General features: G+C 37.7%; 3 protein-coding genes across 3 annotated transcripts; 1 reads left to right on the top strand and 2 right to left on the bottom strand.

Moving 5' to 3' along the window:
- Positions 1 to 547: 547 nt before the first annotated feature.
- LOC118438561 (PR domain zinc finger protein 5-like) lies at positions 548 to 2,012 on the bottom strand. Its single transcript, XM_035859024.1, has 3 exons — positions 1,861 to 2,012; positions 1,397 to 1,804; positions 548 to 1,100 (listed from the first exon to the last, which is right to left on the bottom strand). The coding sequence occupies exons 1-3, from the start codon at positions 1,978 to 1,980 to the stop codon at positions 714 to 716; spliced, it is 915 nt and encodes a 304-aa protein (XP_035714917.1). The 5' UTR covers positions 1,981 to 2,012; the 3' UTR covers positions 548 to 713.
- Positions 2,013 to 6,713: 4,701 nt separating this feature from the next.
- Positions 6,714 to 7,435, bottom strand: LOC110858955 (leucine aminopeptidase 1-like). The gene is made up of 2 exons (XM_022107835.1): positions 7,225 to 7,435; positions 6,714 to 7,009 (listed from the first exon to the last, which is right to left on the bottom strand). Exons 1-2 carry the CDS (start codon positions 7,433 to 7,435, stop codon positions 6,714 to 6,716), a joined length of 507 nt encoding a protein of 168 aa, XP_021963527.1.
- A 2,750-nt stretch (positions 7,436 to 10,185) lies between these two features.
- LOC110858954 lies at positions 10,186 to 11,192 on the top strand. Its single transcript, XM_022107834.1, has 3 exons — positions 10,186 to 10,518; positions 10,574 to 10,822; positions 10,893 to 11,192. The coding sequence occupies exons 1-3, from the start codon at positions 10,186 to 10,188 to the stop codon at positions 11,190 to 11,192; spliced, it is 882 nt and encodes a 293-aa protein (XP_021963526.1).
- Positions 11,193 to 23,815: the final 12,623 nt, after the last annotated feature.

The raw sequence follows: 23,815 nt of genomic DNA, 5'->3' as shown, positions 1-23,815 counted from the left end.
TCAAAATTCCGGATTTATTATACAAAATGGATCAATACTTTTGAAAGATATTTTTAAATTTTAAAGTCGGTCCAGAAATGACGGAGTTTTTGAATTTCAAAATTTACAGTGTGAACAAAAATTGGCTTTAATTTTAATGTACGGACCATAGGATGGTAGAGTGCGTAGTTTGCTTGTGTAAATTTGATAAGATTTGATAATATTTATTTATCAGGAATCAATTTGTATGTTCGTGGAACATTACCTCTTTGTTTGATGGCAAACTTAGATAATTAGTTTTCGCTCAAACCAGGCCGATAGACTCTATCGTATAGAGCATCATAGACCGGTTATTTTTAGTGTTGCAAACATACCTGGTCAAAAAAATTTTATTCATTCAAAATTCATTCATTTCAACATTCAATTTAAATTATTCATCCAAAATTCCTTCATACTGATGAATTATTCACTCATTCTGTATTCACCCCATGTATTAAGCATAGGGCAAAAAATTAATGAATAAAAAATCCAATCACTCATTCTGAAATGAGAAATTATTCATTCATTATTCATTTATTTAATGAATTTTTCACTCATTCATTATTTATTTCGTACTATTCGAATGAATGTGAACAGGTATGCTTGCAAATCATAAGTATGGATGGTGGCTTCTCTATTTTAGACATTATTTGCGGTGGATAGTGAGATTTAATTGCGTACAAACTTATAAATTTCTACCTCTCAAGATTATGAATTCTTCCACAATGTCCAACTAACTCTGGAAAAGTGTGGAATCTCTTTCGACAAAAATAGCATTGATGTCCCTTGACACCGTGGCGTTTCATGTGTCTGGCTAAATAATATTTGGAGTAGGTCTTGTACTCGCATTTGTGACAGTGTTGGAGAGGAGCATCCCTCGCTGGGTGCGCCACTACGAGGTGATTGTTCAACCCGGCCCACCATTTGAACCTTTTCTCGCAAAATGTGCAAGGGTAACTAATCTTGTCCTGGTTTTCATGGCTCCCCTGGAGGTGACGTTTTAACCCGTGACTGGTCAAAAACGTTTTAGGACAGATATGGCATCTCCAAACTTGTCGGTGAGATTTCTCTATGTGAGTGAACTAGAAGAAGTAGCGTTGTTAAATTAATATCAAGTGCACGGATCTTGGGCCAAATTCAAAACAGAAATTTTGCCGCTGTCTCGTATCACCCCGCCCCAACCGACATATCCACGCTCGCATGATCGCCCATCTTCGAATTTTTTTGGAAGATGGACGAACATGCGAGCGTGGATATGTCAGTTGGGGCGGGGTTATACGAGACAGCGGCAAAATTTCTGTTTTGAATTTGGCCGAAGATCCGTTAAATTGTGATCTAAATGAAATATTGATAACTTTGTCTAATTTAAATTACAGACCTCGTGTCTCCTCAAGGCCTTCCTCACGATAAAACTCTTTCCGCAGGTGGAGCATTTGTGCGTCTTCTCGGTCGTGTGAGTGGCAATGTGACAGCTTAGATCGTGTCTAGACTTGAACCCTTTCCTGCATAAGGTGCACGAATACCGGGTCGGATTTTCGGAATGGAACACCCTGAAATGTTCCTCAGCGCCACCTTTCCTCGAGAATTTTATCTCACAGGATGGGAATGAGCAGGGGAATCGTTCCCGCTCCGTCGTAGAGTGAACAGTTCTTGTGTGCCGGCGTAGAGTAGTGGCACTGGCAAAGCTTTGGTGACAAATTGGACAAGGTAATTTAGGTTTGTTCCGGTGTGAGTTCAAAAAATGGGGTCGTAGCGCAATGAGATGTTTCAGGGTTTTGCCGCAAATCTGAAAAATGGTGGATAAATTTTAGACTTGATTAAACTGGGGGATTAGCAACCTACCTCACACTTGACGGGGTCAGCGACCTCATGCGTGACGGAATGGCGACGGAGATGGTATCTATATTTGAAGTTTTTGAAGCACTGGGGGCATTCCCACTTCTTGTCTGGATTGGATTTCATTAGTAGATTGAAGATGGGACGAGGAGGTAGATTCGTTTGAAATTGTGAAGATCTAGTAGAAATTATTTTGAAAATGATAGTTTTAAAGTAACTAAAAACCGTGAGTAAGTGCAGAAAATGGTTTATTTCCAAGCGAGGTTAACTTGGGCTTGGTATAAAGTGTATCCTGTTGAGATTTTATTTTTAATTCAGCTATGAAGCCGATGCATTGTTCTGCCTATGGTTTAAATCGTACTGTTTCCGACTTCACAAAAAAGATTACCCGACCCACTTTATTGAGGAAATGGATACGCAAATGCCTTACTTGTGCAGACCCTTTTGACAAAATTGACCCAGAGAATGCCTGAGTTGGGAAAAGGACGATCGGTTGGAGGGCACAAAATTATTTATAAATTTGGTCCAAGTATCCAACAGGTTGGGCAATGGGTTATGTTTATTGCTGACCTCAAACTTTAGTTTAGGTTTCCATTTTCTATTAGTTTTCTTCTCAATTCGTCATACGCGAAATTGTTGGATTCAGAAAATACCCACTAATGTTATTTTTAGCCACACTTAAAACTTATCACCAGTACTTTATGTCCGTTCTATGCATAAATATGTATTTTATTCAGCTTTGTAAATTCCATACAAAATTACGGAAAATAAATATTTGCAAATATTTGAAAATTATTTATTGATATGAAATCTGCTTAATTAAAATCGTACTTGAATAATTCCATAGCTAATTTCAAAATTTGCGCTGATACATATTTATTCTCCCCTTCGATTTTAAAAGTGAGAAACCATTAATACTTTTGGTATCAAAAATCCCCCCAGGTCCTAACTTCACTCTGCATGAAAATGCGATGATCCTTCCCCCCCCGTTTCTCGTATTGACGTGCAGCGTGCCTTCCACAATAGTTTCGTCGTCCTTAATCAGCTCTATAATTCCCGATGGACGAAGACCCCGTAGGCGATGTTGCTCCAAAAACCGGACAATTTTTTCATAAAGTGCGGACGGCTCCGTAATTCGAGGAACCTAAACGTACAAGAAGAGTTATAAAATGTTAAAAATTTCTCAGAGCAACTTTTTACCACACAAAATTTAATAAAAACGCATCCAAAATTTGGTCAAAATAATCCCAAATAACCTTGTAAATTTTTTAAAAATAATTCTAACTCACGGCATAGTTCTGCGTCAAATAAATCCCCAAGTAGAGTCCGACCAGGAACGAAATCTGAAAAAAAAATTTGTATAAAATTTTGCAAAAAGAAATTTCACTTCCACATCCTTACGTGTGCACCTACGAGGAGATGTGTCGCTATGAAGATGACGAGCAACGTGTTGTACGCGTAGGTCAGCACGTTCCAGAACATGTTTCCTCAGAAACTTAAAAAGTTTTGAAAATCAAAATATCTTATTTACTCTGACAAAATCGGTCCCGATTTCTCTCCCGGTTTTAACACAACTGCTCGGAAAAGCCTGTCAATGTGAAATCTGTGACTGGTGCATCTGGTCGGTTTTTAGCTATTTTTGGCACTCGTCCACCTCCCCGGTTGCACGGGCCGCGGAAGCAAGGAGGGCACCAACATAATTTGATCAGGAGATTTAAAAATGAGCGGGACTCACAAATTTCTCGGAGGTCGTTGACCCCATACCGTTCCGTGGGCAATGCTCATTTGCAGGAGGAAAAATCCCAACTTTTTTCACTACGAGGGTATTTTTGCCGTAAAAGTTCACAATTAAGTCACATCATTAAGTTGACTGCTTTCGTACACCCCCCACTGATCACAATTGAATTGCGCATGCCCCCAAAGACACGGCCAGGTCGACCAGTCCGAGCCAAATTGTGGTCATAAAATCTGTCTCGGCCATTTCTCTCGAGAAAATTATTTCACACAAAATATACCCGTTTAGCAAAATCACTCCCAGCGTGACACCAAAATTCAAGAGTTTTTTAAACGAATCCCTCCCAGGAGGAAGTTTTCCTAACTCTTCGTCACGATTGTAATCCAACTGTAGGCAATTTCCACAAAATAAAAAAAGTATTACAAATTTCTCAAATTTTAAAAAGTCACTAACCCTCTGGATGGAAACCAATAAATAGCACAAGTTCACAAAACCAATCCCTACTATTATTAATGCCACAAAGGAAACTATATACTGCACGAGGCACGCTAATAAGATTTCGATCAACATTTTCTCAGAAAATATTTTTTACCGGTAATTTTTACCGGTAATTTCTACCGGTACTTAGATAAATTACGAAAAAAAACTCGTCCATTTCTAGACGACGAAAATAAATATTCATCTCAGATTTCTCTCCATACACTGGGGAGTGGGATGCAATACAATTTATTTTTAGAAGTTGGGAGAGTTCACAAAATACGCGACGCAAAAAAATTCCCAGCCTCTTGGTGACCGTTACGAGATGGGAATTTTAAGATGTACGACCTCAGATCCTGTTACATAATTTGTGAACGGTCCTCATAAACATTTTCGGGCAAAAAAATGCGAGCGCGTGATCATTCCGAAAGTTTCTTGCTCAGTGTAACCTCCTCATGTCGTAGTTTACTTGAGATTTTTGCATCCTGATAATGGGGGGAAATGCATACGTAAGGATGGAAAGTATTTGCAAATTATTACAATATCTACAAGCCATTCTTACTCCAAACTGATCAGGGTCACACAAAATTGAGTTGTTTTTTTAACTGATGCACCGTGCATCATTCACCCTACGATGGGATGGCCCTTGGTTATTTTACTTGTGCAAATTTGAGTAGATTATAAAATTCCTGGAATTTGTTTATTTGGTTGTTTGTTTTAGAGTTTATGTATTTATGTGCTAATCAGTAAATACTTAGTATGACCTGTTTGATTTCTAAGTAAAATAATTGGTTGGTACTGTCGTAAGTTTGGTGTACCATTTACGATATGGACAAGTCTATCAGAATCAAAATCCTCTAATTGGCACAGTTACAGTTTGCCTATCCATAAATATTTCAACTTGAAATATTTAATTATACTTACTGCTCACTCTGAATAAATATGACGAGGCGGAAATAATGAGCAATATCTGTCGACAATTGTGTGCTGTTGGCTTACAAAAATATCTATGCATGCTGCCACTTCTAATATGCCACGGCTGGTGGGACTATCACGTTAATGGGTAGTCCGGCCATCGCACAAAAATCAGGGAATTTATTACGACATGGGATTTCATGTGGAGCAAATTTTTCCAATATTGCGTAGCATTAGCTCGGGGTGAAATTATGTATATCTATACTATTTATAAGAAATTGGTTATATAAGAGAGTGTACATATTTGCAAGATACAGTATCAGTGAAATTAGAGGACATTGTACGGTGTTCAAGATACTTGATTGGATATTGACAAGATTGAGGGACAAATAAGTAAATCAGTCACGGAAGGTGTTTATTATAAATTACGGGTCAAAATGTATGAGTGGACTGTTACGATTAATTGAGTACAACTAGCTGAATTTGCTATCAAATACTTTCGTCAAAAATATACCCAAGTTCAATTTCAACAGTGGATATGAACAAGATAACTACATATAACATACATAACTACATACATACATACATAATAACTACATACATAAACTACATACATACAACTACATATAAATTTTAATTGTAAAATATATACTATAATTTTCATTGAATAACGAATATATTTATTGAAGTTAATGCATACTTGTGAATTTATAGTTTTTTAAATAAATAATGAAAGGTTGTAACTCATATATATGGTTGTAACTCTTTATTGAATTAATTTTTTATAACTTAACATAGCAATCAAAACACACACGATTAACCTCTCCCATCATCCTTCACTACACCTCCTTTTCTCATATTCTTCGAAATTTAGTTGTCACATTTTTATTGCCAAGTTATGGTGGAAGGTGGAGTAGAAATATTCATTCGTAGGTCATGGTGAGATATGAAGACGAGACTTCATCCTAAAATAAATGAGGCAACACCATATTTAATGAGTGACGACCATTTGGATGCAAAAATTATATTCACTTACGATATGATGAGAGGAGGAAGGTCATTATATCCGAGGTAAAGATTAGAACACACTTTACTTTTTCTGTAGGTATTGAGGAAGGGAGCTATATTGCTATTATACCATGAAGAAGAGTGGGTGGACGTACGGAGACAATAACGAACAAATTATTTTAATGGGCATCAAGCGGGGACAGAAATGATTGAGGAGGATTAGAAATATTTAATTTGTGCCGGTCATGGTGAGATGTGAAGACGAGACTGGACCTAAATGAGTCACTACCATTAATGAGTGAAGACCATTTAGTTTAAATTAATGGGAAATTTACCATACTAGGTAGTGTGACCGGTGTGAGTGATGATAGAATCGGCTGACTTTTCCTGTACAAAATGAAAGTAATTATTAATTTTGAAGAAAGGGCGACAGAATTTATTATTATTACTTACAATTCGGGTATTATTGTCACCTCAGGAAGGGTGTGGACATTATTATTTAATTAATATCGGTGTTGGTGGAGAATTCTTTATTAATTAGTGGGTGGAGGAGACTCTCTCATTGAGAAGAAAGTGGCACTAGCGCTGCACAATGGCAGGATTTAGTCTCCTCATAAGTTGAGACTGGTTTAAACTTAATCGCAAGTTAAGCGAATCCGAAAATAATCCAATCGAGGCTCTGGGACGCACCAAAAAAACAACTTAAACTCCGCTCAACTCCCGATTAGCTTAAGTCAATATTTAAGCCGAGGCTCTGGGAGGGGCCCCAGGCGATGACGCTGTTCTGCGCCCACGAGTGGATGTATTTACTGAGCGATGCTGACCCCTGATACCCACTTGATGCGATAGATTCCACCACCTGGGTAAAGAGCCGATCCGCCGCGGCAACCCCACTCTCACTGGTGTAGTACCGATTTGAAAAATCGTCAAAGATATCGACGAAGCTTTCCATGCGGGAGATGTTAATTCTTGCTATGGCTTCATCTACTACGGTCTGGAATCGGAGAGCGGTTGGAATTTCTGTAAAAAACATAACTTGTAAAGAAAATGCTAAATTTCCCCAACTTTATGTACCTAGTTGGTACTCTGTAATAATATTTTTGTGCAATTGTTCTCATTTTACCCATCATCATTTTACCACGAAATACATGTCTGATTATCTAATTGTCTAATCCTTGTACCGTATTTCAAGTGTTCATCAGCATAATTTTATTCCAATTATACGTATAAAATACCTTCTTCCCGCGCTTTTGCACGTGCAAGGAAATTGTGGTCAGTCACATCCATAAAATGCGTCCTTTTCTCAATCAGCCCCAAAATCTGGGCCTCGCTCATCCAAACTGCGTCTAGATCTTCGCTCACTTTTATCAATCGCTTCCCCTCCTCGCTGAAAGGCTGCGCGGCAACCAAACTTGCTAAAACTAGGGCTAATCTCAAAATCTGCATGTTTAAAAATTTATGTTATTCTTATGAAAATTTGAAACCAAACTGTCAGACTGGAATTCTTCCCGTTCAGTTCATCAACTAAAACCAATGTTGGGCTTGAAAATTGGATTTTATGTGGTACAAATTAGGCAGGTAAATAAATTGAGTACGTAAATATTTGTTTCAAGTGACGATTAAAAATATGGAATAAATTAATGCGCAGAACTAACTTGGCGAAATATTAGTAGATGGGTGGCAAAAGTAAATTGTCACGAAGGCAATATTGTGCCGATATTTGTATGAGAATCGAGTCACAATGGAAGGTCCCGAGACTATTGACGCCATAACTGAGGTCCAGTTTTTGGTAATTTTTTTCACCGTCCGTCTTAACTTTCGAGGGCATTAGGTAAATACATATTTAGCAATAATTGAGGTTCCGTTAGACTTAAATTTTGGACAATTAAGTCTATACGACTACCTCAGACATGATGGTGTGTGCGGTAATCCTGAACAAAGATTGCGTATTATTATATTTTATAATTAGTAAAATAAAAAATTTAGTAGATTTGTTTGTATAAATAAAAAATAGGATAGAATTAAATACATCCCACCAATGGCCACCAATACAAATAAGGTCACCCTAGAAAAAACTAGTCAAGAAATATGAGTAAAGCAAAATAGTGGCAACGGCATTGTGACGAGACTGGATTTTTTGTGGGTCATTTAATGAACTGGGTGTATTTTGTACTAATTTTCAGTATATCATTCATGCAGTGCGTATTTATTTTGGCTGTGTAAATTTGAGAAGATTAGGAAATTCCAAGAATCTATTTATTTGTTCGCCCTGATCTAAATCCTTTTCCTATGATTAGTTTCAAATCCTAGTAACGATGGCATAAATTTTTGGATAAAATAGACAAACATGGAAATAGTTAATCCTATCGATGAACCTATAGATGAACTGCGCAATTGGTACCGCATAAAACGTGGTCGGTATTTTCGAGACTCATCGGTACAATTTCATAGAGAAGCCTCAAGGACAAGGATTTAATAGAGAACCCTATTTTTATCGAAATGTTGCTAAAATTCGTATCCTTTGCGCTCTGCCTTTCCGTAGCTCTGGCTTCGTGCAGGAGATTACGTTCTACTCGGAACTTGGCTGTTGGGGTCCTGTGTTGACGTTCCAAACGAAAGAGCCAGATCTCACGGCACACCAGTCTACCTTGGCGAGTGTGCAATCGTTCAACTCCAGAGGATAGTAAGGAGAGTTTATAATTAAGAATTATTAGTTAATTAACGGTAATATTTAAATTGTTGTCATGTTTTTCTAAACAATATCTATAATTTTATTAATCGAAATACATATCGTCGTACTAATTTTGAAATGAGCTAAGTGCACAAGTTGCTTAATTTTAAAATTAGCTAAGTGCCCAAGTTGCTTAATTTTGAAATGAGCTAAGTGCAGCCATTTAACATTGAATATACGTGCACTTAGATCATTTTAAAATTAAGCAAGTTGTGCACTTAGCTCATTTTAAAATTATGCAAGTTATGCACTTCGCTCATTTTAAAATTAGTACGACGATATATAACTTTAATCAGTTTCCTAGTTGGGACGGGTTCTATGGGAAAAATTACGCCAGTGGGTGGCAATTCGCCACCATCTAGCGATGGAGAAAAACACTGTGTCAATTTAGCCCTTCCTCCAACATGTCATTGCGGCATGCGGGACCGTCTGAAGTGATGACGCCGTCCGTTTCAATCTACCACGGGAATCCTGGCACCATCTGGGGCGGGGTGGAACAAACTTTTACTGGCGCGGAGGCGAACAATTTTGGATTTGTTCCGAAATTTATGGTCGTCACGGGACAGTCCAGCTGGAGGGGGTATGAGGATTTTACGGGAAACTCGGTCTGCTTTACGGGAACAGATATACTGCACGACTTCGATTTGTCTGGAATGGAGATAAGGTCGTTCGTTCAGGGATGCTAAATACGGGAGGGAAATGGTGAGAAATTGCTGGGATTTTAATTGATGAATTTCATAAAATTAATAAATTTACTTACAGTAAATCATTAGGAAAATAATTAGGAGAAGGTTGACATTTATGAAAATTTAAAATATTTAAATTGTAATAAAATATGTTTGGAATTAATTTTTTTGAAAGGAAATTACTTCTTTTGTCATGTATTTGATTGAAATATTAAAGGAGCAGTTCTAAGTCTGGCAATCTGAGTATGCATTGTTGCCAGGATAAAATAAATTTTAGATTTCTTACTAAGAAATCTAAAATCTAAGAAATTCTTAGATTTTGCATTTGTGATAAATCTCAGCTGAAACTGGAACGTGTTTTGGCAGAGAGTAGAATTTAATGGTTTCAGTCTCAATTTACGAAAATTTGATGAGCAGAGTGGGTCAGAGATGTGCTAAGCGGAGATGAGTAAATTGTACTCATATAGAGACATCATATATAAAAATTGGTCAATTTCTGGCAACTTTGCACGAAAAAAAATGATGACAGTATATTCCACCAAAGCCTACACATATTTAGCGGCCACAACTTTGGCGACTGATTTACAAACTGGTTTTAATTAATTTAAATTGGATTAAATACTTAACAACACTGTACCATTGATATGATGGCCCAAGTAAGTCCTATTCATAAATCAGACACGTGGCAATGTAAATGGAGGGGTAAAAGAATTTACAGATTGACCAAGGTTTCCATCCTGAGCCAAAATATTTGCGCAGTAACACTAGGAATTTCCGACATGTCGCAGCCACCCATAAAATCTGTGAAAAGGGACACCGAAGTTTCCGACTTTGTCTCTGAAACGGCCCACAAGAAATCTTGGTCAAGAAATCGCTACACTGGAATTCTTCTAGCGATCTGTTCCGCTGTACTATTCACGTGTACGGGAATAATCGCGAAACACCTTAAGGAGACTCACGTGCTGAATTTGAGTCTATTTAGATTCGGTGGGATGTTTCTGTTCGCGCTGCCACTAGTTTTGAGAGGATATATGGTGCAAGGGGCGTCGCTTTTTGGGCAGATTTGGCCACCTACGGATAAGCCAAGCCTTATCATGTTACTTTTACTATTTGTAAGCGAATTCAAAAAAATGGGATTAGGTGTGACATATTTTTTACAATTTTTAGGGGCGGTCCACTATGGGATTTTCGGCAATAATTTGTTACTTCCACGCAGTAAAATACATCCCGGTGGGGGACGTATCGGTCATCGGTTCGATGCAGATGGTCACCGTGGCACTCTGTGCGCATGTCACACTGGGCGAAAAATGTGGCGTTGTGCCCGCACTCGCTGCGGTGGTTACGCTAGCGGGCATCGCGTTTATTGCGAAACCGCCCATACTCACGGGGCAGGATGAGTATGACGTGAATACTTTGGTACTCAACTTGAGTAGCTCAAGTAATCAAGTTGGTATGAGGGTGAGTAATATATTTGTTGTATTTCTAGATCGAGACAAGTTATGCGGTAGGTCGGGTCCTTTTCGCCTCAGTGGCGGTCATATTTTTAAGAAGATTGAGAACATTAAACGGGACAATTGTCGTCCTTCTGGCCGGTCTGGTTCAGCTGGTGGAAAATGGGGCCGCTGTTCTTATCTTGGGCGTATTTGAGTTGCCTGGAGATTCTTGGAGTTGGGCGTTATGTCTGGGCACGGGAGTCTTATCGTTCGTTTCGCAGATGACACTGACGTTATCCCTTAAGTGTGAGGAGGCTGGACCGTTCGCAATTGTGTGGATAGCAAGTATTTAGCAGTTATTTGAGTAAAGTTATTAATTTAAAATTAATTAATTAAAAATTTAATTTAATTTGAATTTATTAAATTTAATTTAATCAGACAAATATGAATCACTTAAAAATGTTGTAATTAATGGTTAGTCAAGTTTAACTAAATGCTAAATAGAAACATTCAGATAAATATTTTTACAAAAAAACACCCTTAGGTGCGGCAGTGAATATCGCGAATAAAAAAAGAAAACAAGCAATTTTATAAGTATATTTTATTAAGTAACGCATTACAGGATTGACTTGTCGCATTCGCCATAACTATAACGCGATATTATTATTATATTGCCTCGCCGTGGGCCTATATATAAATCTGGAACCCGTTATTTTTCTGAGCTGTATCGTATTGATTCAACTGTAACCTTACCACACAACGCCACAATAACTTAAACTTGTTATAGACAGATACAGTTATGATATAGTTTAAGTGAAAGCGAATAATCAAATTCCTAACTAGAAAGTCCTAACTAGATTGATGTAGACATTCGAAAGGCAAGTATTGTAACTGAATGTTTTTGTGGGGTGGCCAAACTAATCATAAATAGAGATAGCCCGACGAGTGGCGGTAGCACATTAAAGGCTAATTTCCGACTCAAACTTGTAGCCATTGTATATATTCTCATAGAATGAGATTATATCATAAATTGTAAGACGTGCAAGAAATTAATTTATCGTTATCAATTATTTTTGTGCGAGATCGCCGTAGTAGTTTCGCCGAACTCAAAACCAAGAATTATAAATGCAGAATTTAAATCAATTAAAACATCACAAAGTTACATCTATTTATTAGTATAGATGGCTAAGTGTGTTTTATGCCGGAAATATTATTGAATCGTAAAAATTGATTTGTAATTAACTTACTTCTCTTGTCTGATGGAAATATTTACACTTATAGGCCCACGGCGAGGCAATATAATAATAATATCGCGTTATAGTTATGGCGAATGCGACAAGTCAATCCTGTAATGCGTTACTTAATAAAATATACCGATAAAATTACTTGTTTTTTTTTTATTCGCGATATTCACTGCCGCACCTAAGAGTGTTTTTTTGTAAAAATATTTATTTTCTAGCTTTAAAATGATTTCCTTATTTCTATAACCTCAAGTAAAATACGTTTCAGTATATGAATTATGAATGCGATAATTCATTTTCTTTAGTCACACCGCGTAAAAATTAACAAATATAATGATAGAAGATCAACGAGTTTTGTAAAACACATCTGGCATCACCGAAAAATATTGGAGTCGCATAGATTACTGGCATACTAAAGGGATTGATCGGGGGTGTTTCTCCCAAAATCCCCGTGTTAGATATTTTAAATTTAGCTCCTCCCTTTTGACTTTATTTTAATCCTTACAATGATAAATTGCGCACTTGAGGGAAGCTCAAGGACCCCTCCCCCTTGGGTATACCAGTTTTAGTAAATATAAAATCGCCAACGGTCTAGGTCCCCAAAGGGCCTAGATTTGGCCATTGAAGGATCACAATAAATGTAGACTCCCTGTAAATTGGAATAATTAAAGAAAAAATGTAAGTATGGCTTACTCCTCAGCTAAACCAAGATTGACTCGCCTTAACCACGTGTTTAGTGATGTAATAGTATAATTCTCGGTGTACTTATTGTCACTGTTAACTCCCAGACTCGTCAAATTTGTAATCATAATATTATGCGATGTTTATTAAGATCATCTGATTGCACACTGGAGGGGATGCGGATAATCCCCCAAAATTTATTATTTGATATTTTGAAGTTGTTTTCCAGCTAAGTCTCGTTTTTCTCCACTTGGGGGTGTGGTTGACTGTGGCATAACCACAAAGTACCCTAAATTTAACTTACCAATATTTGGCACTATCTGTTAATAGAATCTCACATTACCCCGGAGGGGGTGTGGTCAACATGGGCAACCCCCTGGATAGCGAGTTAGACTGACGTTATAAGTATATTTAAAATGAAGTAGAAACTATCGGACTATGGAGATCACTACAATGGCCTAATTTACAATACATTGAACTCCCCCCAGTGGGTGTGGTCATTAACTACTGCTACGCAATACGTATTAATTGTAAATATGTTTACTGGCTAAACATGAGCTAAATATTTGATATTTTATAAACAGATTTCTGCCCCAAAAATACGAAAAAATATTTAGAAAATGCAGTAGATAAATCCCGCAAGTAACCACACCCAGTTTTGGGGGTGCGGCCCCTTAATGAATGTATGCCAATAAGTATGCGCGTAAAAAGAATTACGGAAAAATTAGCAAAAACGGGCAAAAATTTTGTGGTGCCGGAGAGCATCGAATTCACGGCAACTGTTAATACAAGCGCTCGCCCATACCACTAGGCTACGAGCACTCCTGTAAGGTCTATGCTTCTTTTGCTGCTTGTTAAGTTTCTTTGAAAATCAGTAAGTTATAACCGTTAAAACATCAATTTCTTCTAACAAAATTGGGAAATTTCCAAATTTGACTTCAAAAGACACCGAGGATCGGAATTATCTAATTATTTTGCCTCTTATCATTTTTCGATACGTCGCATCGTTTTGGCTGAAACCTTGTGAGACCTTTCCAGCCCCCAGTACGAATGCATTCTTAGCTTCGCTGGGCCCCACTTGAGCATATTCGCATTTGCTTTTTGATGCGGGGCCCAGCTTTCCGGCTTTGCCTCACCTAAGAAAAATACTAAAATTTGACTCGATTTTTGGTCTGGTAAATTTTGAGACGACCAAGTTTGAGACGATTTAAAATATGCGTATTACAAAAGGAGATACCGCACTGATGGATTTGGCTTTTTAAAAATAAAACCCATGATAGACTACTTAAACAACGAATTGTATTGACGCGTAGGGCTTCAAAAATTCAGTATGAAGAAGAAGTGCCTAATTGTAAAGCTTAAAGCTAAAAATTTTGCACTGCAGCATCTACTTCATCAAAACCATATATTATGAACTCCAAAGGATACATGAATTTATGAAATTTCAAATCCAAAATCAAATAGAGGGATTAAGTAATCATACGATGCCTGTCGTCAAAAACAATTATGTTTTAGGCCAAAATACAAAAAAAATATGCAAAAAAATATTTTTAGAAAGGCTGACACTATTTTATTGACCACGCCCACCATTCAGAGGGGTGTGGCAACTAATTTGTTTTGATGCAAATTAATATCAAATTAATATGTGCAAATACAATGATGCAGAAGTTAAAAAAAAGTTGCAAAAATTTTTCACCCCTGGCGAGACTGGAACTCACGACCCCTTGCCCTAGAGACCTGCCACCTGCCCCTGCACTACGCTAACAGCTGTATTGAATGGTAAATTTATTTCGCTGTACTTATTCAACACACATACTCATAGTAAACAAATTGACATTGTAAATTTGTGTATCACCAATTCAATAAATTTTTTAGACCTAAACATGTAATACATGAAAAATAGAGCCTATGATGATGCATAATTTCAGAAATTATGCTAATTTAAAATATTAAATTTTTATCAGACATCAGCCGTTTGAAAGTTTCAAAATTCAATTTATGGCGGAAAAAATTCAAATTTTCAAATTTTGGAAAAAGATGGATCTGAGAAATGGAATTCTCTAATTATTTTGCCTCTTTACATTTTTTGATTTGACGCACCGTTTTGGCTGAAACCTTGTGAGACCTTTTCAGCCTCCAGTACGAATGCATTCTTAGCTTCGCTGGGCCCCACTTGAGCATATTTGCATTTGCTTTTTGATGCGGGGCCCAGCTTTCCGGCTTTGCCTCACCTAAGAAAAACGGGAAAACTTGAGACAAATAACATGACGCAATGTGTCGCACAATGCCCCAATTTGATTTTCACAGTATTTCACAGTTATTCACAGTAGGGTCTGGTGGTAATTAACGGTAATTACCGTTAATTACCGCCGGTAATTACCGCCCGGTAATTCACACCCGGAACACTGCATGCCAGTATATATTATTACAGACATTATTGGGGTAGAAACTTATAATAATTGTGACCTTAGGGAGTCTAGGGTTTTAATAATTCATTCTATTAGCCAAGTGACAGCTTGTTTAAATAACAGCTTAATATTTTCTAAAAAGCGGAACCGGATTAACGGATTGTTTAACAGGACACCGAAAGGGCCAAGAAAGTGATATCTTTATAATTGCAAATTCCTTGCATCACTACTTACAAATTAATCCAGGATTCGTAATTATCTCGACATTTGTCACGTCTTCTTGGTGATAATGGCAGTTCTTTTCGTTTCAACATGAGCCTCAAGATTACAAAACGGTCGATTTTGTTTACTGTTGAGAACCTGTACATAAATAGTTTACGATAGTTATGTTAAACTATATCTATAGGATAACACATCTTTATATATACGTCTCTGTCTAGAGAGTGTTGTTAGTATAGAAGCTCCGCCTATCATCGTCATCATCAGCACCATAATGATGAAGACTCACTCTCACTTACATAGTAGAATAATAATTATAATAAATGGTATTGAATGTAACCTTGATATGTCTAGGAAGTGTGTCAAGGAAATGTAGACACTATAGTATAATGATTATATGTATGTAATATAAATAGTACAAGGTTGTGGCCTTAAGTAGCTATATACATAAAGAGAGACTAACTCTCATTTAGCAAGTAAGATCCCCGTAGAACTTTAATAAATTACAGGTTTCTTCTTATAATTGAATCCTGCCTAAAAGCCATTTATTCTTAAGTCAGTCAAAGTGTACCCACCACCTCCTCCGCATAATCAGCACACAGAAATAGTAACATTACACAATAGGCATTAATGTTCTTCTTAATTTTTTAACCTATTTGTGAAGACGCTACAATTGTGACTTTTCGAAACCTAAGGTGTCTCCGATATCTCAGATTAAGGAAAAAGACCTGACACTTTCTCCCTAACCGGAGCAGTCCTTGGCGGATCATCACGACCAGAAGTATCCCCAAATGCATAATTGCTTTCCTCTTTTCTACCATAAATCCAATTATCGCTATCGCCACGACCGCGCCACATAGCGGGAACGAAGGCAAGATCAGTTCCATCGAGACAGGCGTCGACTCATGGAAAGTGACCGGCTCTTTCAAATTGCCAAAGGAACGTTGCACCGCCTTAAAATATTTTTGGGGGAGAATTGCACCCTTTGTTTGCAAAAGTAATGAAATTTTGTTAAGTTTTTCCCAAATTTGGGGAAAACCTGACTCTTCCAGACGCCTTAATTCCTTTAGAAAGTAGGGACTTAGCAAAGTTTTGCTGCCGTGTTTGAAAAGTAGAATTTTGAAGGGAGTGTCCCCCTTGTTTTGAACTACGTGCCGATTCCCGGTAAGTTTAATAAACTTGACGTAATTCTCCAGCATTGTTTCCTGTAGGAAAATAGCTATCGTTGGAAAAGTTCTGGCCGAATTTTCTTGTGTAATTGCACTAACAAGGTTCCTCACAGATTCCTTGTAAATTGGGAATAGTTTAGCTCCAAATTTGAACAAATCTCGAGTAAATTTTGGATTTAGACCCCCATTAGAGACTAATTCAGGGATGATTGAATCCAGTAAAGTTGTTTGGGATGTGTCGTCAGGTCCAATATCAACGACGTCCATAGCCACAACGTTAACGTCCCACTGGACGAGATCCTGAATCCCGCCCGGCGTCTGTGGCGGGAAGAGGACCGCCATGCAGGAATATATCGAGCCCTGGTAGAAGTTCACGGTGAGAATGTTATTTCCAAAGAGCCACAAGATGACCAGGACGAAGGCAATTTTCCCGCTACGATACGCCCTTCCCGCGCTACTGCCCACCTGACCGAGAAGAATGGATGCCACCGTGATCATCTTGTCTGTCATGACGGCTATCCATGAAGTCCAACTAATTCCCGACAGCTCTACCAGGGCGAAGAATCCGGCCACTGTGGGGATCATTGTTAGCAGGCAAGTCCACGTTTCCCAGTCTAGCGGTATGACAAAGGTCGCAATCCCACTCGCGGCCGAGGGAGGGTTGGCAATCGTGACGAAATTAATGGATACCTGGGTAACTTGATAGAGTGAATTTTCCTTCGCGGTTTCTCCGAAGAAACGAGATATCGCGAAACCAAACGTCCACGGGTGATGGAACGCGTTCTGATTTCCACTGTATTTGAGTAAGGTGAAGTTATACTTTTCCGCAATTACGGCGGCGTGGCAGACGTCGACGTTGACGAATCCTGTATGGAGAAGGCCACACGCTACGTCGACTGAGCTTGACACGAAGGCGAAGGATTTGTGCATATTGGTATTTCGGGCGTCCCAGAGTTTACGGAGGTTGGGGAGGGAAACGTCGTCTAACTGTGTAAAACTTATGGGATAACAGGTCAAACATGGCGGTGAGAGGACCTTAGGACTAATTTCCTGAAAGATAAATAACTTAGCGGTTCCGACATATCTTCTCGCGGCAGATTTGAAACATCCCGCGTCTCTGGGGAGTATCGAGTGAGCAAAGATGAATTCAGGTCGCAGCAAGCGGTCGGAAAAATAGATGAAAAATTCGCACTTTAACCAACCCAAGCCGTCGTAATATCCCATGGTTTGGTGTACCGGGATGAAAACGACTTTTGCTCGAGGCGATTTCTCTGTGGCGCGATATTTAAAGTCTTCCAGTGACTGGGTCCCACTTTTTGGGAAGAAGACACCAGCTCGCGTATGACAGAGGGCAATGTGGCGGAGCGGTGTGTATGAATTTACGGCGGCTACGGCATGAAAATCGGAGAAATCCGATGGATTGGAGCAGTTTGTCGAGTAAACAGAGGTGATGTCGGCATTGGCAAAAACGCGACGCCATTGGTTCGCATAGACAGAGGGGATCAGAGACAATGTGAAAATTGTGACTGACAAGAAATCGAGCCAGAGTGGGTGAGACATGATAAAGGTATCTGGCAATGATGCTATGTCCAAAGACGGAAGGAATTTTCATGAAATCTTTAACGGAAATAGAGTACGTGGAATACCCACCTTAAGAAATTGATCCTTAAACTTTTATATGGAAACTTTCTTTGATATTTTGGAATGTTCAGTGGTAAAAAGTGGATTTTTCTTAGACAAATTTCCGTAATTTCGCTATATCAACCAATGTTAAAAATTTGATTTTTCTCTGAATGGTTAAATGGTTTCCAGGATCTATTGGAAGTTAGCCCAGCCCATCGTAGCCCAGCCCAGCCCATTTTTTTACATTATTAATTTTAGCACGCTCCAGTCAACGACCGCAGATGATTTAATTACTGAAATATGTTCAGACACATAGGAGAATAATTCCCTGAAAGTTTCAAAGAAATCGTACGTGGGGAACTCTTGAAATCTGCGAAAATGTGAATTTCTGCCTAACATAGTGAATTTTTTGGACTCTGTCAAATTATGACAAGTTTAAATTTCCGACCGCAAGTGTTTTGATGATTGCATTATCTTCTAATATACAATATCTAATTTCCCTGCAAGTTTCAAAGAAATCGTACGCGGGGAACTTTTGAAATCTGGGAAAACGTGAATTTCTGCCTAACATAGTGAATTTTTTGGATTCTGTCAAATTATGACAAGTTTAATTTTCCGACCGCAAGTGTTTTGATGATTGAATTATCTTCTAGTATGCATAGTCTAAGATCCCTGCAAGTTTCAAAGAAATCGTACGCGGGGAACTTTTCAAGTCTGGGAAAATGTGAATTCTTGCCTGCAAAGGGGAATTTTTTGGATTCTGTCAAATTCTGACAAGTTTAATTTTCCTCCCGCAAGTGTTTGGATGATTGAATTATCTTCTAATATGCATAATCTAATTTCCCTGCAAGTTTCAAAGAAATCGTACGCGGGGAGCTTTTCAAATCGGGGAAAATGTGAATTTTTGCCTAACATAGTGAATTTTTTGGATTCTGTCAAATTATGACAAGTTTAATTTTCCGGCCGCAAGTGGTTTGATGATTGAATTATCTTCTAGTATGCATAATCTATGATCCCTGCAAGTTTCAAAGAAATCGTACGCGGGGAACTTTTGAAATCTGGGAAAACGTGAATTTCTGCCTAACATAGTGAATTTTTTGGATTCTGTCAAATTATGACAAGTTTAATTTTCCGACCGCAAGTGTTTTGATGATTGAATTATCTTCTAGTATGCATAGTCTAAGATCCCTGCAAGTTTCAAAGAAATCGTACGCGGGGAACTTTTCAAGTCTGGGAAAATGTGAATTCTTGCCTGCAAAGGGGAATTTTTTGGATTCTGTCAAATTATGACAAGTTTAATTTTCCGACCGCAAGTGGTTTGATGATTGAATTATCTTCTCGTATGCATTATCTAATTTGTGAGCAAGTTTCAAAGACATCGTACGCGGGGAACTTTTGAAATCTTAGAAAATGTGAATTTTTGCCTGCAAAGGGGAATTTTTTGGATTCTGTCAAATTCTGACAAGTTTAATTTTCCTCCCGCAAGTGTTTGGATGATTGAATTATCTTCTAATATGCATAATCTAATTTCCCTGCAAGTTTCAAAGAAATCGTACGCGGGGAGCTTTTCAAATCGGGGAAAATGTGAATTTTTGCCTAACATAGTGAATTTTTTGGATTCTGTCAAATTATGACAAGTTTAATTTTCCGGCCGCAAGTGGTTTGATGATTGAATTATCTTCTAGTATGCATAATCTATGATCCCTGCAAGTTTCAAAGAAATCGTACGCGGGGAACTTTTGAAATCTGGGAAAACGTGAATTTCTGCCTAACATAGTGAATTTTTTGGATTCTGTCAAATTATGACAAGTTTAATTTTCCGACCGCAAGTGTTTTGATGATTGAATTATCTTCTAGTATGCATAGTCTAAGATCCCTGCAAGTTTCAAAGAAATCGTACGCGGGGAACTTTTCAAGTCTGGGAAAATGTGAATTCTTGCCTGCAAAGGGGAATTTTTTGGATTCTGTCAAATTATGACAAGTTTAATTTTCCGACCGCAAGTGGTTTGATGATTGAATTATCTTCTCGTATGCATTATCTAATTTGTGAGCAAGTTTCAAAGACATCGTACGCGGGGAACTTTTGAAATCTTAGAAAATGTGAATTTTTGCCTGCAAAGGGGAATTTTTTGGATTCTGTCAAATTCTGACAAGTTTAATTTTCCTCCCGCAAGTGTTTGGATGATTGAATTATCTTCTAATATGCATAATCTAATTTCCCTGCAAGTTTCAAAGAAATCGTACGCGGGGAGCTTTTCAAATCGGGGAAAATGTGAATTTTGCCTAACATAGTGAATTTTTTGGATTCTGTCAAATTATGACAAGTTTAATTTTCCGACCGCAAGTGTTTTGATGATTGAATTATCTTCTAGTATGCATAGTCTAAGATCCCTGCAAGTTTCAAAGAAATCGTACGCGGGGAACTTTTCAAGTCTGGGAAAATGTGAATTCTTGCCTGCAAAGGGAATTTTTTGGATTCTGTCAAATTATGACAAGTTTAATTTTCCGACCGCAAGTGGTTTGATGATTGAATTATCTTCTCGTATGCATTATCTAATTTGTGAGCAAGTTTCAAAGACATCGTACGCGGGGAACTTTTGAAATCTTAGAAAATGTGAATTTTTGCCTGCAAAGGGGAATTTTTTGGATTCTGTCAAATTCTGACAAGTTTAATTTTCCTCCCGCAAGTGTTTGGATGATTGAATTATCTTCTAATATGCATAATCTAATTTCCCTGCAAGTTTCAAAGAAATCGTACGCGGGGAGCTTTTCAAATCGGGGAAAATGTGAATTTTTGCCTAACATAGTGAATTTTTTGGATTCTGTCAAATTATGACAAGTTTAATTTTCCGGCCGCAAGTGGTTTGATGATTGAATTATCTTCTAGTATGCATAATCTATGATCCCTGCAAGTTTCAAAGAAATCGTACGCGGGGAACTTTTGAAATCTGGGAAAACGTGAATTTCTGCCTAACATAGTGAATTTTTTGGATTCTGTCAAATTATGACAAGTTTAATTTTCCGACCGCAAGTGTTTTGATGATTGAATTATCTTCTAGTATGCATAGTCTAAGATCCCTGCAAGTTTCAAAGAAATCGTACGCGGGGAACTTTTCAAGTCTGGGAAAATGTGAATTCTTGCCTGCAAAGGGGAATTTTTTGGATTCTGTCAAATTATGACAAGTTTAATTTTCCGACCGCAAGTGGTTTGATGATTGAATTATCTTCTCGTATGCATTATCTAATTTGTGAGCAAGTTTCAAAGACATCGTACGCGGGGAACTTTTGAAATCTTAGAAAATGTGAATTTTTGCCTGCAAAGGGGAATTTTTTGGATTCTGTCAAATTCTGACAAGTTTAATTTTCCTCCCGCAAGTGTTTGGATGATTGAATTATCTTCTAATATGCATAATCTAATTTCCCTGCAAGTTTCAAAGAAATCGTACGCGGGGAGCTTTTCAAATCGGGGAAAATGTGAATTTTGCCTAACATAGTGAATTTTTTGGATTCTGTCAAATTATGACAAGTTTAATTTTCCGACCGCAAGTGTTTTGATGATTGAATTATCTTCTAGTATGCATAGTCTAAGATCCCTGCAAGTTTCAAAGAAATCGTACGCGGGGAACTTTTCAAGTCTGGGAAAATGTGAATTCTTGCCTGCAAAGGGGAATTTTTTGGATTCTGTCAAATTATGACAAGTTTAATTTTCCGACCGCAAGTGGTTTGATGATTGAATTATCTTCTCGTATGCATTATCTAATTTGTGAGCAAGTTTCAAAGACATCGTACGCGGGGAACTTTTGAAATCTTAGAAAATGTGAATTTTTGCCTGCAAAGGGGAATTTTTTGGATTCTGTCAAATTCTGACAAGTTTAATTTTCCTCCCGCAAGTGTTTGGATGATTGAATTATCTTCTAATATGCATAATCTAATTTCCCTGCAAGTTTCAAAGAAATCGTACGCGGGGAGCTTTTCAAATCGGGGAAAATGTGAATTTTTGCCTAACATAGTGAATTTTTTGGATTCTGTCAAATTATGACAAGTTTAATTTTCCGGCCGCAAGTGGTTTGATGATTGAATTATCTTCTAGTATGCATAATCTATGATCCCTGCAAGTTTCAAAGAAATCGTACGCGGGGAACTTTTGAAATCTGGGAAAACGTGAATTTCTGCCTAACATAGTGAATTTTTTGGATTCTGTCAAATTATGACAAGTTTAATTTTCCGACCGCAAGTGTTTTGATGATTGAATTATCTTCTAGTATGCATAGTCTAAGATCCCTGCAAGTTTCAAAGAAATCGTACGCGGGGAACTTTTCAAGTCTGGGAAAATGTGAATTCTTGCCTGCAAAGGGGAATTTTTTGGATTCTGTCAAATTATGACAAGTTTAATTTTCCGACCGCAAGTGGTTTGATGATTGAATTATCTTCTCGTATGCATTATCTAATTTGTGAGCAAGTTTCAAAGACATCGTACGCGGGGAACTTTTGAAATCTTAGAAAATGTGAATTTTTGCCTGCAAAGGGGAATTTTTTGGATTCTGTCAAATTCTGACAAGTTTAATTTTCCTCCCGCAAGTGTTTGGATGATTGAATTATCTTCTAATATGCATAATCTAATTTCCCTGCAAGTTTCAAAGAAATCGTACGCGGGGAGCTTTTCAAATCGGGGAAAATGTGAATTTTGCCTAACATAGTGAATTTTTTGGATTCTGTCAAATTATGACAAGTTTAATTTTCCGACCGCAAGTGTTTTGATGATTGAATTATCTTCTAGTATGCATAGTCTAAGATCCCTGCAAGTTTCAAAGAAATCGTACGCGGGGAACTTTTCAAGTCTGGGAAAATGTGAATTCTTGCCTGCAAAGGGGAATTTTTTGGATTCTGTCAAATTATGACAAGTTTAATTTTCCGACCGCAAGTGGTTTGATGATTGAATTATCTTCTCGTATGCATTATCTAATTTGTGAGCAAGTTTCAAAGACATCGTACGCGGGGAACTTTTGAAATCTTAGAAAATGTGAATTTTTGCCTGCAAAGGGGAATTTTTTGGATTCTGTCAAATTCTGACAAGTTTAATTTTCCTCCCGCAAGTGTTTGGATGATTGAATTATCTTCTAATATGCATAATCTAATTTCCCTGCAAGTTTCAAAGAAATCGTACGCGGGGAGCTTTTTCAAATCGGGAAAACGTGAATTTCTGCCTAACATAGTGAATTTTTTGGATTCTGTCAAATTATGACAAGTTTAATTTTCCGACCGCAAGTGTTTTGATGATTGAATTATCTTCTAGTATGCATAGTCTAAGATCCCTGCAAGTTTCAAAGAAATCGTACGCGGGGAACTTTTCAATCTGGGAAAATGTGGAATTCTTGCCTGCAAAGGGGAATTTTTTGGATTCTGTCAAATTATGACAAGTTTAATTTTCCGACCGCAAGTGGTTTGATGATTGAATTATCTTCTCGTATGCATTATCTAATTTGTGAGCAAGTTTCAAAGACATCGTACGCGGGGAACTTTTGAAAATCTTAGAAAATGTGAATTTTTGCCTGCAAAGGGGAATTTTTTGGATTCTGTCAAATTCTGACAAGTTTAATTTCCTCCCGCAAGTGTTTGGATGATTGAATTATCTTCT

The sequence above is a fragment of the Folsomia candida genome, unplaced genomic scaffold (assembly GCF_002217175.1).
Source record: "Folsomia candida strain VU population unplaced genomic scaffold, ASM221717v1 Fcan01_Sc023, whole genome shotgun sequence".
NCBI lineage: Eukaryota > Metazoa > Arthropoda > Collembola > Entomobryomorpha > Isotomidae > Folsomia > Folsomia candida.
Note: the sequence above shows the minus strand (reverse complement) of the source record. Positions and strands in the feature narration are given on the sequence as shown.